This window comes from Falco biarmicus, chromosome 9 (assembly GCF_023638135.1).
Source record: "Falco biarmicus isolate bFalBia1 chromosome 9, bFalBia1.pri, whole genome shotgun sequence".
Taxonomy (NCBI): Eukaryota; Metazoa; Chordata; class Aves; order Falconiformes; family Falconidae; genus Falco; species Falco biarmicus.
Genome location: NC_079296.1, coordinates 53,417,570 through 53,433,469, shown reverse-complemented (window position 1 = coordinate 53,433,469; position 15,900 = coordinate 53,417,570). Strand labels below are relative to the sequence as shown.

At 41.9% G+C, this 15,900-nt stretch overlaps 1 protein-coding gene across 1 annotated transcript; it reads right to left on the bottom strand.

Moving 5' to 3' along the window:
* Positions 1-4,576: 4,576 nt before the first annotated feature.
* NPS (neuropeptide S) lies at positions 4,577-12,574 on the bottom strand. The gene is made up of 3 exons (XM_056352099.1): positions 12,490-12,574; positions 7,365-7,450; positions 4,577-5,035 (listed from the first exon to the last, which is right to left on the bottom strand). Exons 1-3 carry the CDS (start codon positions 12,572-12,574, stop codon positions 4,826-4,828), a joined length of 381 nt encoding a protein of 126 aa, XP_056208074.1. The 3' UTR covers positions 4,577-4,825.
* Between the last annotated feature and the right edge of the window lie 3,326 nt (positions 12,575-15,900).

Below are 15,900 nucleotides of genomic sequence, written 5' to 3'. Positions count from 1 at the left end.
AAGCTACATTCTCGCTTTGGTTATGCTCACTAACCATCGCATGTTAGAGTAGGACAATGAGCTCAGCTTGTTTCCTTAAAAAAATGGAATGCCAAACTGTTTCACTACTAAAAATAAATTTAAATATAATGAAACATTCTTTCAGACTAATAAAAAGCATATCTTTGACATTTTTTTATCTTTTTCCAAACTCTTGAACCGTTTAAGCAGACAGCTCATCAATGACATATTGCATAAATGCTTCACCGTTAGAAGTAATTTTTCATGATGAATCTTTAAAGTGCCAGAATATCTGATAAGTTAAATTTTGATTTTCTTTATATGACAAATGCTTAATGGTTGTCTTAGAGTCTTTCTGCACTATGATTTTTATCTGTATTTTATTACGGTAATAATAACATCTAATATACTCTCTCATATCTGTCTCGTTCTTTCTTAAGGTCAAAATTCTATCCAGAGCTAAAACCAGCAAGAGACTTCTTCCTTTCTTCCTCTCAGTATTTTAAGGTAATAAATTACCATTTACAGGCAAATAATGGCAAATTAGGAAATCTAAACATGATGTATATATACTTTAATATACGCTTGGTAATCAGAAAACCAAGTATTGGTGTTTCATTACAACAACTAATTTTCAGTCTTGCAAGCAAATTAGATGCTATTACATCAGGCTATTTAATTGCCTTTCTTGCCAATAATCTGTGAAGAAGAAAAAAAATGTTATTTCCTCCTTCAGGCAGATTTCACTCGTTCGTATTTTATTGGATTTGTTCTTTTCATTTTCACCTAGTGGTAACCTTAGCTGCCTTCTTCAAAGGCACAGATCATTTTTAAGGAGCAGAAGGAGTGATAACGGGAGCAGCCCTTTGCCAAGGGCCCTTCCAGGGGTGGGGATGGGGATGCAACACCAGCTTCTGTAGCTGCAAGGCAGCCCAACCCCGGGGCTCAGGACAGGCTGGCTGCTAAAAATAGTGACTGCTATGCTTGGAGAAGGCTCTCACACCCCAAAGACGGGGGCTTATTAATGGAAACATGCCCAGAGCCTTCAAAGGTAGATACAAGTTAGAGCAAAGTAGGGTGAAAAAAAATATTGCTATAGATTCAGAGACTCTGCATGTCCTTTAAATGCATTTTAATGTGCTTTACCAAAGGATGTATGATCAAAAAAGAAGAAAATACATAGTATCACTAGCTCAAGACAGAATGAACAAGAGCAGTTGCACTTTGAAAGTGCTGGTTATAGAGGATGCCTCTCAGTCAGCCTTGCTGGGGACTGAGCGTCTCACCCATGTGTTTGGCTGGAGTGATGGACAATGCAGCTGAAAGAAGCTTGTAGACCTGGGAATTGGCTTGGCTATGCAATCCACAGGGCTCCCTGCAGGGTAGAAAACAAGCACGGGCCTTAGGATGCTTGGTCCCATGCTGAAGGTGACACGGGAGGTCACACTAACCAGGCAGCAGAGCTCACACCTTTCTCCCAGCCCTGGGATGCTGCATTGGCCGCAGAGACCTCCCTTCTGTGCCCCAGCACCTCCAAAACACTTCCCATATCCATCGGTCATGACACTGCTTATGCGAGACAGCTTGATGAAGATAGCTTCTTATTTTTCAGATGGAGAACTGGGTATATCTAAGGTCACAGACTGAATTACTATCAAAGGCCAAGACTGGTCAAGGCATTCCCAGCTTCCAAACTCACTCCTCAATCTCTAGACAAAGCATCACTCTTCCCACTGTCTAAACTTGTTTATGCTTTCTCTTTCTCTGAGCTTAACCAAGAAAAATAGTAAAGTCAACAAAACATCTTTTCACAGACTAATGAATCCCTGGTCTCCAGAAAGGAATATAATTCATTGCAGCGCATTAATTATACTCTAGGCTAGCAGTCATTCCTATTGTCCTCTTTGCACTGAAAAAAGACATCTTATGTCATGTTGGCAGTTTCTTTCAGCATAAACATTAACGTGCTCAGCCATGGCACCCTTAGATCCTTATTTTCTGACAGAGATCACTAAGGTTACTCTCTGTTCTTTCCAAAATAAATCTACCTTTAAAGTTCAGAAAAGAGTTTAGCATTTCATGTCAAAGGCAGCATAAGTGCTGTGAGTTTTCGGTGGGTGGTGATGGTGAGATTAAGCCGCCAGTGGTAGGACCACTTCTGTAAGTCAGCTGGGTAATCTACATTTTCCAGGCTGGCTTGCTGTGATTTAGGTGAGTGCGAGACTTACAGCTCTTGGTGGCCTCCTCGTACCATCTTTTTTGTATATGCAGATCCCTCAAGGTGAAGTGGCTTGTTAGAGAATGACTGGATCATAAATAAAGTGTTTTTTTTACTGTAGCCAAGAAGGTATTTTTCTTGCAGGCCATACTAAAAAAACCAACAACAAAAAAACGGATGAAGGTCTGCATGAGCAGGGTATGGGCTCTCAATTCCTCCTGGACATACCCTGCTCCAAAAGACTAAAAAAGTTAGTCATACACCTGCACAATAAATGAAAAGAAAGAGGCTAATTTTCAAAGCTACACTCACAGCTCTGTTGGCTTACAGACAACCTTGTTTATCATAGGTTACCAAGGCAGAAAAGTTTTTGATTACGTAGAAAAAAAGTAAACTGAAATGGATGTGAAAACCCCAGACAAAGATAAATCTGGACCTGTTCTGGTTTTTTCCTTTCCTGAAAAATAAGTTGGGTGGTGAGATGAGCTGCAAGGAGTGGGACAGTGCCACTCCAGATAGCTGCACTGCGACAAACACCTCCACCTCACAGAGTACGGACATGCACAGATGCAGAATACACACATTCTGCCTGCACAAGGGCATGATTAAATCCATGGAGCTTTTCTCCCCTTACATACTACAAAGGAAAGCCCACTGCTGTTGGGACACTGCACTCGGGAGCTGCGTCAGGGCTTGGCGCCTCCTGGGCACACTCACCCGCCAGCTCAGCAGGCCCAGGCCAGGAGCCAATCCTAGCCCTTCAGCTTTGCGTGGCCAAAGGCACTAAACCACCACTTTTGGGGCAGCTCCGGACAGAGCTGGAGAGTGTTTGAGTTGGAAATTTGCATTTGCAGGACATCTGCCATGGCTGAAATCACAGCAGCCCAGAAGGAAACAGGGCGAAGGCTGTGCTGTGGCGAGACCACGCATGCCACCACACTGCTGCCAGGGCTTCCTCCCACCCAGCCTTCACACAAGACAGCATGCAGGGGAATAATAATTATCTTACATTTTCCTTATACATTTTTAAAGGTCTCAGGGTGCCAGCTGACTATGAGCTGCAAGAGCTAAGCAACCTAGACACCAACAGTACCCAAATGTCACAGCATAAACTATCAAGCTGCAACAAGGCCTTTTACCATCTCATACCACCACACTCTTCATACAGTCCCTCTGCTGCCTTCTCCTTGTCTCACCTCACCCAGGCCGTGTGTTCTCCCTTCTCTTGCTTCTTCCTCGGCTGCTCCCCCTTCACTGGCTCCCAACCACTTAACTTAACCAGCCACACCGGCACCTCATCTACACCAGCCAACCCACCGCCCCTGAAGCCACCCCACAGCTGTATATTGTCAATGCTAATTAGCCCAGCTTCATTCCTCTAACACCCAAAAGGAGTCTTAAGTGTTTAAGCAGCTTTAAAAACATGATTCTGTAAACATATCAGTGTGGACAAAGGCAGATAGAAGTGGACATCACGGGGGTGATGATGCCAGTCAACCTTATTCTAGGTTTAGTAATGATCTCCTGGGTTATTATATTTATCAGGAAAATATTAGAAAGCATCCATATATTGGTTTATTATTATCTTGGCTTTGAATTCAAGATGCATTGCATGAACACTTCGCAACATTTTCAAGCTAATGTCACAGCTTGTTACACTGCGCTTGGAGAAAACAGCCACAAGGTAAAATTCACACGTGTAACTCAGCAGACGACCTTTCCTACACACCCCATTTACATATTTTCAGACCAAATGAGGGTTTTTTTGTTTGTTTGTTTTTGGTTTTGTTTTTTTTCAATAAATTAAAAAAAGAAACACCCTGTTGTTAATTACTGCACCACAACTGTAGCAGATGAGCAGAAACCACATTTGGTACATTTCATTAGATGTGTGTTGCCTATGTGAGTCAATTAATTGAGGCAGAGGGAGCTGCACTGATACCCTGCCTTAGAGTGATTTCCCAGGACTCTTCTGGAAATGAGATGACACATCTCCAGAGATTATGTCTTGCTAAAGTCATCTTAAATAACTGTATCAAAAAGAAACTAGAAGTTACAAGCAGGGCCCGATTCTGTCTTTCAGCAGTGGCCCTTCGTATCTTTGCAAATCTGAAAGGAAATGTGCTTTTAAATCTGTATGAAGATTGCCAGAGCAGTTGTCTTCAAGTAAAGGTGGTTTGGGCCAGGGCAGCGCAGGCATGCCTCGCCTCGCTGCTGGGTCTGCCTGTACGGCAGAGAGGAGGGATGCCAGGAATAACACTGACAGCCTGCATGCACACATCTAGTCAAAGCACAGGATTATTTTGGTATTAATCAAAAGCAAGCTGATTAAATCTGTAGCTTGACAAAGAAGGGGAATTAACCAAATGAAAACATTCATTTCAATACAAAACTTTATGATACTGTAACTTTGGAAACAAAGCCCTTTCTGAGAAATCCCATCTGCTCCACTTGGCTTGTGCTCTTTGAAATAAACATCTGTTTACATGCTGAAGACATGGGTACATTTGTCTCTGTTGGTTCTACCATAGAAATGCATTAAAATGATTTTAAGCACAAAGTAAAACATCAGATGCTAAAATCGGGACTGTGGTTTTGGACATTTGTTTATGACTTTGCTCTTCGAAAGGAAGTTTTTTTAATTCCTGATCCAACACCATTGCGAAAGGACCGTTTATTGAAAGGCATCTCCAGGTAAGGCTTTAAAAAAGCCAGTTCTTCATTCCTGCCCACCTTGGCTAAGCAGTTATTCAGCAGGACGAGGCAGTAATCAGATTTTCCATACAGCTGGCAATTCAAATAAAAAGGATTGCTGCTCTGAAGATAAAAAAAAAAAAAAAAAGAAAAAAGAAAAAAAAAAGAAAAAAGAGAGAGATAAGAAAAGGTAAAATTATGGATTCCTGTATTTGCCAGGACTTGTTCAGTATAAAAAGCAAACTAGAAACACAAAACCAATCTAGGCTGAGAATGACAAGGATGAATTGTTATTTTCTAAGGACTCGTCATATTCAAAATCAGATTTTTTTCGTAGTTATCTAGAAAGCTTAACTGTGGTATTTCCAGGATAAAATACTGATACTGTTACAATAATGTGTATGGTATGAAATGAATTGTTTTCCGTGATGCTGACCAGTTGTGACATGTAACACAGTTTCCCTAGAGTAGCATGCATGTTTATTGCTGTAAAATGAGGGTTTTTTCCAGTTAACAATAAAACAGTATCATGTTATCACTTGTGTCAAGTCATGTAGTTTAAATGATAGATAAAAGAAAATGAAAATACCTGTAAAACAGAAATTTGGGAGAAGCTTTCTAGTAGTTATGGCTAGTTATGGTAATAGTTATGACTAAGTTTAATAATGACAAAATAGTAACGGGAATTTTAAAAAGTCTTGATTAAAATCCATGTAGGCTTATGTATGCTTTCCTTTTACTTGCACCTTACAGTATAAAAATGTAAACTACATCAAAACTTTTACAAATTTAAATTGCATTTAAATAAGCATTGAATTTAAAACAGAACATTTCCTGGCATGTCTACAGTTACTATGTGCATCTTTCATGATTTGATTTACCAGCTTGTGGATTATCTATCGAAAATAAATACTCTGCCATCATTTCTAAAGCTGCCTGTATTGCATTCTTGCTTAGGGAATGGATGCATGCAAAACCTTGGGGTCACCACCTGCCTTCACTGGCACTGATGGTAAAACTGCAATTAGCTTCACTAAGATTAGTTTTAATTCAATATGCTGTTACTGTTATTAATGCTGTTTAGGACCTAACACTTTCCCTGTTCTGTGGGTATAAAAGGTAGATTAATGATGCTTTTTGCAACCAAGAGCGTGCGCCCAGCCTGGGGCAGCTGGGCAGGCGTGGCTCGCTGACCACCCATGCAGCCACCTTTTCCCACTGACTGGGGACTTCTTCCCCAGCCTGAAGTTTCTCCCTAACAAGAAGAAATACTTTCTGCAAGAAACACAGACACAGAGAAATGCCCCTTGAATTTTTAGCTGCTAGCTCACACCCTACACAGGGACTTACACGACTGAGTAAATGACTGTTATTTTAACGTGCCAGATACTCACTGAAAGAAACTCATTTTACCGATTATATCATTGTCATAAAGAGATCCATTAAGAAACGTGGCTGCTTAGATCAAGCTGTGTCTAAACTATCCGTGAACAGCAATGGAAGATGATTCAGCAGTTACAGAAGTAAAACATACAGAGGAACCGTGCGATGGATAGATTAAGGCTAACAGGAACTTCACATCAATAAAATAAACAGCTGCACAAGTAGCCACCATTTCTGCTAGCAACAGATCACCTTAATGAAAAGATAATGATGCAAACACATCACAGGAGAAAAAGAAATCTGAACTGTGGCTCCTAGAGCTGATTTTACAGCAATAAAGAAACAGGGAGTCTAAAGAAGACTTTGTCCGAAGCAGGGAAATTGGACGTCATTAGAAATAAAATATCTCACTCCACAATGGCAAAGTCTTAAATGTTGTACGCATACTTTGACCACCAATCCATCATGGTAACCTGGTCGAGACCAGCAACTGAAAAGATATTAGCGTTATTCAAGTAACCCGTCTACTTCAGTTTTATAGGCTGTTCTGCTTGCTTTCACAGTTCAATCAGATTTGTATTACTGATCCTACGCAATGATTTTCCTTAATACATACATAATTCCCTTATACAAGAATTTCTCCTTTACCTACACACTAACAGTGACAAATAAATTTATTGGTTTATAAACTAGCTAGCAATAAGTGAAATTAATACATATATTTTATTGTACCTATTTGATTTAGACAAGGAATTTAGATGAAAGGGAGGGGAGACTGATGTTTTTGTCTTTCCATACAATATTTCAGCTCCCCACACTCTACATTAAATATGTGATAGGTTTCTCACATGATTATTTTAGAGGCTTGCATATTTTTTTAGTAACTAAGGCAGAAACTGAGCTATACACCAGGAAAATTAGGTAATAATATTTAACCAATAGCTTTAAAACAAGAAGCTTCTTCCATTTTATAAAAAACAACAGAAAGAAACAAGCAAACAGAAAAAGAATTCATTATTTAAATTAAATGAAGCATCTAATCTTCTGGTAAGTGGGGAGCATGACTTACCGTGGAAGGGACAACTGGGTAACTCGAGCACAAGAGTATCATTGAGATCCAAAGAATGAAAACAAAGTTTAACCTGCATAGACTTCAAAGAAAAACTGAGATCAGTTAAAATGGAAAACAAAATCAAGCCAAAATACATGCATACACATAAACAGACAAACAGTGTATTTTCTCCACATACAAAGTAATCGGCAGGGTTTTTACCTGATCATTTCTTACTCAGGAGTGTGTATGTGTGTACATGCAGTTATACTACCAAATTCCTCACATATCCTTTCAGTTCTTTCTTAGATGACCATTTTATACCAGAGTTCAGGAGTGAAAATGTCACCAAAGCTGATTTTATTATGACTAATTGGTACTTGTTTGGCCTTTTCTTCTTGTTAAATGGGAAAATGGCAAGAACGCACACTCAGCTGCCATTATGAAACTACCAACTGATTTCATTCAAAGTGGTCTGTTCAAATGTCTCTCAGGTGTGTTTACCATTAAGTCTGTATCATTATAGCGAGTATGGGCAGAGGTCTAAAGACTTCAGAAATACATTTCAAGAATTTTTTACCACTTCTAAGACCTTGTAAAGCCTGGCTGCAAAGGAAAAACAGTAACAGTGCACTTTAAATAGAAAGTTCCTCAAACTCAGAGCTGCCACAATACATAGAACAATATGCAACTACATAGAGCTTTTTCTTTTTCTCCCCCCCCCTTTTTTTAAAAATGTTTACTTTTTAACGCGCCCCATTTTTAAGTGTTTTTCCTAGAACTTAAGTTCTTTGGACATTAATTTCTTCTCTTGCATGCAGACATTAAGTTTACTCAATCAAATCTTTTGTAGGATTAATAAATTCCATTAATCTCCATCAATATAGCAAATGTTTAATGTCTAAGAGCATCATTTGTTACTGCAACACATTTAATTATGCAACATTTTAGGGGAATCTGTGGTTTATTTATACAAAGTACTGTAAAAGCAGTAAGGGTCCCACAAAGATGTCAATGTTAGACTGTGCAGGCAAGGTAATGCTGAAAAACATTAAATTCAATTTTTTTCCTTAGGATGAAAACGTTAGGGATCTTTTTTTGACAGTCACAATGTTAGACATTCTCGCCAGTGATTCAGCAGCCTCAAACACTGCAATGCCTTCGGTGTTGACTCTGAAAAACTCAACATATAAGGGCTCCAAAAGGGAATCTGAGTGAGTCTTTGCGGAGACCTGAACTGTTATAAATTATGGCAACTTTAACCGGAATGCTCAGGCTTCTGATGTAGATGCATTTAATTCCAGGAGGTAGAAACCAGTAAGGCCTTCAGGTAAGGCTGGAAGAAATACAGTGGCACGTAAGAGCCTTTAATGCTTTTTATAGAAAAAAATCGTAATTTCATTTCAGATTGTGGTGGAATATTTTTTTATCATCACTGTATACGGTGGTGTTGATCATGTCAGTGGTCGATATAATCCAATGGCTCTTAAATGACTTTTAGAAAGTACATGTTTGTAGTCGCTGGTAAAGTACTTCAGGATTCTTCAGGACCAACAGGACTATGGAAACATAAGATTAAATTAGCCTCATTTAAACACTGCAGTAAGCAATCCATTTATAAAAGCTGTCAAGAGAACATTTGACTATTTGCATATTCAGAATGTGTCCTCTTATTCAGAGAGAAAATCCTTTCGTTTGGAATTGAACATCCCGTTCCGACTCGTACAGGACCTCCAACTCCAGCCGATAAGCGGATTAGCCCGTTTCTGCTGCAATGAAAAGCACTTCGGTTTGGATTCTGCTGGAGCATCATTTAGCATCAGCTTTCACTGTATCCACATTTAGTTTAACTCCATTTTAATACAAAATTAACCTTCACACAATATTATTTGTGGAAGAGAGGGACAAGACTACGCTTGTGATTCCAGTTCAGGATTTCTAGGTTCAGTGTTGGAGCCTTAGACTCGGGTAATTTGGTGCATTAGTGAGTACTCAGGTTTTTTAAATTATGAGTTGTTTGAGTCCCTGGTGACCTCCCATTGTGCCCGGTCCGTACCTCCTATGCTTACCTTTATCACATCCCTCTAAAAGGGTGGATTTGGCCACACTTTTCGCTCACAGGTTTTGCACGAGAGGTGCCCAGAGAGGCATCTTCATCACGAGCAGGTGGTGAAAGGACAACCCAAGCGAGGACAATGGAAATCCCCAAGGAGCAAACCCAGGCAGGATGAAGCTTTGTGGAGCCTGGAGCAAAGCAGCAGGTTACAGGGAGTTCGAACAACATGGGGAACACAGCTCTTATGTGACTTTCTAAGGAAGGGCAAAAAGGTGATCAAATGCCCCCATTAAGGATGTTTCACGCAGCAGGTGGGAGAAGGAAAGAGACTCATATGGGCAACAAATCTCCCAAGCACTTTGCAAAACCAATTGTGTCTGGTCTGCACGCTAGGAAGGAAAGAAAGGTTAACCTGAGGTTTGGCATGTATTTCATTCATGCTCGTATTATAAATGCTCATGGTAAGTTCTTTCTCAGCAAAATTCTTCAGTCTGGTTTCTGTTTCCAATTCTAAAAGCCACCTATGACAGACTGCGGTCCTTAGGACCTGACTCTAAGAGGAGACAGCCAAGTAATGTTTGGGTTTTTCCCCCACAAAATCCACGAGCAGATTCCACCTTTCTAGAGGCTTTAGCCAGCTGGGCCACCACAAACGGCTTTCACACGGGGCAGACGCAGATGGCAGTTAGGTGAGTATGAGTTACTGAGATATCACCAACCCAGAACGGGGCTCAAGGGCTTTGCCCACCTCTGAGACAAACAGACGTGGTATTACCTGAACGGAGTGAAGATTCAAGCTCTCACATTTGCCTCTCACTTCTTTGAGTTTATTTTTTCTAGCTATTCAGGATGCAATTTAACACACCACAACTGTGATTTGCATGCGTAAAGTGTATATGGAGATTTAGATACATTCAAGATATTCCCACTTCAGGTTTGGATGAATCAGGTTTAACAGAACAAGTGGCAATTGACATTTCTGTCTTCTACTCTGTCTGCAGAGCACCCAGTCTGAAGCTTTGCTCCCAGGTAAGGTTCAGTGGCAGGTATCATAGGTCATATGAATCATTAAGAACCATAATAAAAATTCCCAGCATCCATAAAATTTGCATTTTATGAGAATAAATTAGCAGCAATAGCTTCCACTTCCCTGCAAAGCCAACCACCACTTCTTCCCTCCTGCTTGCATTGTTAAAGGAACAGGGTATTGCACCTCGCTGCTGCTCTCATTTGGTTTCCCCATGACGAACATAGCCAACACATCACAAACCTTGCTGATAAGCCTATCGAGCCTTGCAGCTTAATAAGGCTAGTAGGCTATAAGCTTTAGAACATGGTACTTCCCTCCCCCATCACAGTAGTAAACGTAAAGTGTTTACACGGGCATTGTGTACCTTTGCTAAGGGATCAAAACAATAAAAATGAAAGGATACACCAAAACTTGTCTGCACGGTCCACTGGCGTAATCCCAAAACATAGTAAACCCACAGCAGGTTAGTGGTCTGGATAAAGGCAAGGTGTTAAACCTTCTTCCCTCCTAGGATGCTCACAGTGAAACCTCAGCATGGATTTCTGGGAGAAAACCGCCTGGATATTTTCCTCCGAGCTCAATTTTTTTCTTGCTTTCACGAACATCAAGAAACCACAGAGCCAGGATGACTTGCTTTGAGATCGTAGCAAGGTGCAAAATGGAAATTAATTGTATTCACAGCCTATATATCTGTTTCTAGCCTCAGTGATAATGGGAAATCCCAGCGAGATGCAAAGACAGCAGAAAAACAGAAGTCAGAAAGCAGGTTTGTTCCCTCGGTCATTATAGCTGGGTTCTCACTACCAGCAAGGGGACACAACCAAACCCTGTGCTTGCACCACTGAGATCTCATCTACAACGGCACAAAGGAGCCAAAAATTTGCTGTCGGTGCACACTTTATTTCTGGGATTTTCCCTGCCATGATTGGTTTTAATCCCCTTAAACTTGGTTATGATCCAGAAAGAGCATGTCCCTGGCCCACGGGGTAAGGGGTTGTAAGGCCAAATGGTGCAGCTCTTGCCTTCCTCCTGCCCTTGGATGTTTGACCGGGCAGCGGCTGACCGAGCGCTCCACGAACACATGGCACTCGTGCCTGTGGGCTGCAGCCTGTCCTCTGTGTTATTTACTTCGCTCCTCTGCCGCCCAGGTGTTGGCACAGAAGTGCTCTCTGTGGAGGATGCGATAGTCTCATCAAAGGTCAGGTGCATATTTTCGCAGTCCATCGAGGCCCGCCTTGGCTGCTGTGGATAAACAGCTCTGCGCTCCTGTTACAACTCCAGAACTTCTCCAGAAGGAGACACACATTCATTGGATTTCATTTTGCTTGCTAATGCTGTCACCCACCAAGTCCTGCGGGTGATACACTGCTCAAGCTACCTGCAGACGGGGAAGGCTCCTACGCTGAGCGGTAGCGTGGCAGCCCTCGCTTAAAAGACACACGGCTCCTTTTTAAAACCTAATTTTCAATGCGATTCCACTCAGGCATTGCTCCCCTCTAAGTCTGCGTTAGCAATGGTTATGGCTTCAGCAACACACCGTCTGACACACAGGTTTGATCTATGAGGAGAAAAAGAAAATCAAAAAGGCATTAAAGCAAGAAGCAGCACTGCCACTCCTGCCTCCCACTCCATAATGGCATTTTGGTCAGCTTGCTTTGCCTGGAGAGATGGTCAGCAGCTAGGAGGTATGCAGCAAACAAGCAGTGTTCCAGTACGTAAAGGAACAGGGCGCAAGGCTTGTGGACATACAGATAATGTGAACCTTGGGGCCTGAGTTGCCACCCGATTTCAAAGCACTTCTGCATCGTTGGAGCTATGCCCATCACCGTCACAACAAAGGGGATGAAGCTGCATCCTGAGCCTCCCAGGCCAGAAGCAGAAATTAACTTTAAAGTCACGTTTTTGATCCTACCTCAGACAGGAATTGTCAGCTGTGTCATAGCATCCTCAGGATTTTAAAGTCTAAATCATCATGTATAATTATATATATTCTTTTTCCTGGTTACTGTCAACATACACAGAGATGATGTGGGCAGAGACAGCATGAGTTTCCTTACCCCACGCCCTAGCATGAGGCAGAGCTGCTGACTGCGTCGAATTCTGCAGTGACGTAAAACCTGAGCCTGCAAAGCCAAACGTCATCGTCGCCTACGGACCACAGTGTGTGGCAGCTTGCCGGCCCTCTGCCGAGTGCACAAATGTCCATGCAACTTATGCTGACGCTTCCGTGTTCATGTTATATCCTTTGTGAAATGACAAGAATAATGCTCTTGGCAAAAGGACATGGCAGAAGATATTTCCAATCTATAGATGCTCTTGCATTTTTGTTAGATTTGATTCAGAAAAACAATCTGCATGAAGTGCAAGAACATGAAAAACAAGCTCTCATTATTCTCTATGCACCACGACCAAATGTTAAAGTCATTTGATAATTTATCTGGAGGAAAAAAAAAATAAAAAAGCAGAGCAGACAAAACTTGCTCAACCCATTAAGGGTAGACTCAGCAACTGAAAAGTGGCAGTAATTAACATTTTTGCTATGCTTATTTGTGCATGCCAGCATAATTTATGCTTTCAGAAATTTCTCAAATAGATCCTACAGGAAGTTGCTGCCTAAGAAAAGATGTCAGTGCTGAGCTAAAAAGACACCTGTCAAAGCTGAAACCCAATTTTTGTTCGGATGCAACAAAGATCTCGATGATCTGAGAAAGTCTGAATAGTTGTTGAAGCAGAAGCAAGAAAGAGAAAAGAGCCTAGATAGACAAGAAAAGGCAAAGTTTTTTTGAGGAGGAGGAGAAAAGGATGTAGGAAAGTCTGATGTGACTTAAGAAGGAGAGATCAAACTTTAAAAGAGTCAAGGAAAGCTAACATAAATAGTATAAATAGCAGGGAATAGGGAGAAAGAGTTGGGTGGCTTTGAAGGGCATGATTTGTTATATATGTTATTGCGTTGTATCTCAGGGTTCTCCCTGGATAAGGCTACGAAAGACAAGGAAACACATCCAACATTTTTTATTATGCTAAGATGCCAACAGAATATTCTGGGTCAAGCAGTTTTGCACATTTTCATTTACAGAATCTCAGTACAAAACCATTTTTTTTTTTCCTGCTCTCTGAGTCCTTGAGATGTTATACCAACAAGCACTGTGTCATTTGGGAATGGAAAAAAGGGAGTGACAAGTTAGTCCCGGTAGCACAGCTAACCCAATGAAACACTTCAGGGGAGGAGGCAAAACATGGGACACGCACCTGCCGACCTATAGGAACTGCAAGGTCAGTGAAGGACACAGAGGATGTCAAATGCTCATCAGGACACTCACCATCACAGACTGGACGGAGAGGGGTGAATTGCTCACACCTGAGCAGGTTTTTATGCAATTTGGAGTGACCTTCAGGAAGGAAAACAGGTCAGCTGAAAGCAAAACATCTGTCACCGGTCTCATTTCCTCTTCAAACAGTCCTGGTCTGATCAGCTGGGAGAGAAGCAAAGTTACCCCTCGTCTGGCACAGAATTATGAGAAAATATCCAAATTGCAACTCAGGGGTGGCTCATTTCCTTCTGAACAGGCAACATTTGTGAGAGAGAAATCTCAGCTGTTCCACAGATCAGCTCTTGGCATTTCTGGAGAAGGGTAAGATGCCAGTTTGAATTTGTGACACGAGACCTAAAGTACCTTGAGGAAATAAGTGGCTACATCTGCAACAGCACTCATCATTTGTAGGAGGTGAGAGGACACACCTTTTTTCTCCACAATGCAAAGCATTTTCCATCTGTTCTTCCTGCTCTTTTAACTCACTGCTATTTTCTTTCTACTTGTCTGTGCCACTTAAAATAAGCAAGAATATTGCAGCCTCTTTAAAGGAGCCATCCTCTTTCACAAAAGCCTTTTGATGGAAGGGTCTTCTCCAAAATGACCTACCAAACAGAAAACAAAAACCCCAGAGCAAGCCTCACGTTGTGAATATGCTTGTGCTTTTAAATTTTCTGGTAGGAATATAAAATCAGACTGCAAATCTGCCGTGTTCTACAGGCAGTCGAGACACAGACGTGGTACCCAGGCACCGGGAATGCTCCGTGCCTTTGGTCTTCCACGACTGACGGCAGGGAGCTTCACTACCTTGCAAAATGCCAGCCCTGGATCATTACTTGGCAACTATCCCTGCTTATAAAGTTCCTCAGGTAGGAGAGAGGTAATGTTGCTGTCATACAATTCGGTGCCCAAGCTGACATGCCTTTTGTCTGAACATAAGCTACCGAGAGGCCCGATTTCCCCTCTTACAAAAGGCTTCATACCAAAATACCACATGCCAAAATGCAAGCATTTCTTCATACCCGATTATGTTTTAGCACGTGATATAACTCCTCAAGAAGTTATATCTGCCTCCCTTACTCTTCTATTACACGCATCAATACCTAACCTGCAAACCTCATCTCTCTCCCTGTCTCCGCCTTCTGAATTCCCCTTTTAGCAGCAGGGTCTTCGGGGCTTTTTCTGATCTGTACCCCTCCCCACAGCTGCTAACTTTGGAGGTAATCAACTGCTACTTCTTAATCAAGAGTACAGATCAGCATGAATAAACACAAAATCCAATATTAGAAGAGCTGATATAACCGCACTCTTGGGGGAAGAGGAAAGGACACAGATGCTGAGGATCAGGATTGTTCTCCACGGACAGGACACTAGATATTCTCTAGCGACTTACTACAAAGTTTCATTGCTCCAGTCTCACAGGAAAAGTGTTGAAGGCACAGTACATGAAAAAGACCAGCTCTCCATTCAGCTTGACACTATACTGACTGCCAGAAGCAAACATGTAGTCCACAAAAAACGCTGTGACTCTTTTTTCCTTCCAAAGAGCCTGCCTGCTGACAGCTAGTTCTTTCATTTGAGCAGTAAAGGTTCACGCTTTTAAACCCAATTCCCATCACACAACTACACTGAAAAAATTACATGATGGACTTCAATATTGCAATTTTCAATAAAGACTGAGCGAACCCCAGCTGTGAGGAGTGAAGGCAGACAGGGTATAACTTTCAAAGGGGCTGACGGCCTGTTTTTAAAAGCAAGAAGCACTGGGAGCTGAAGGACTTGACTGTGCAGCAGCAAGGAGCACACCTGAATTAACACTCGTGGAAGCACCACACGCACCACTCCCCTGGTCCTCAATGCCGAATAACCATGCAAGTGTGGTGGGACCCAAGCCATCCCAGCGGGGTGTATGGGCGTAGGGACTGTGCCCTGGAGACAAGGTGATGCTTCTCCTGGCGCTGCGCTGAGCACCATCTCCACTAGCTCAGGGATCTCTGCGCAGGTCTCCAGTGCCTGGCACGGGTCTGCCCTTCGCCATTTCTTCAAGAGATCTGAGATGCTCCAGACTAGTACAACAAATTATGAACGATCAGCTAAGAAAGCGAGGCTCACACAGTTCCTAGCCTCTGCCACAGCAGGAATAACAGGACCACGTTA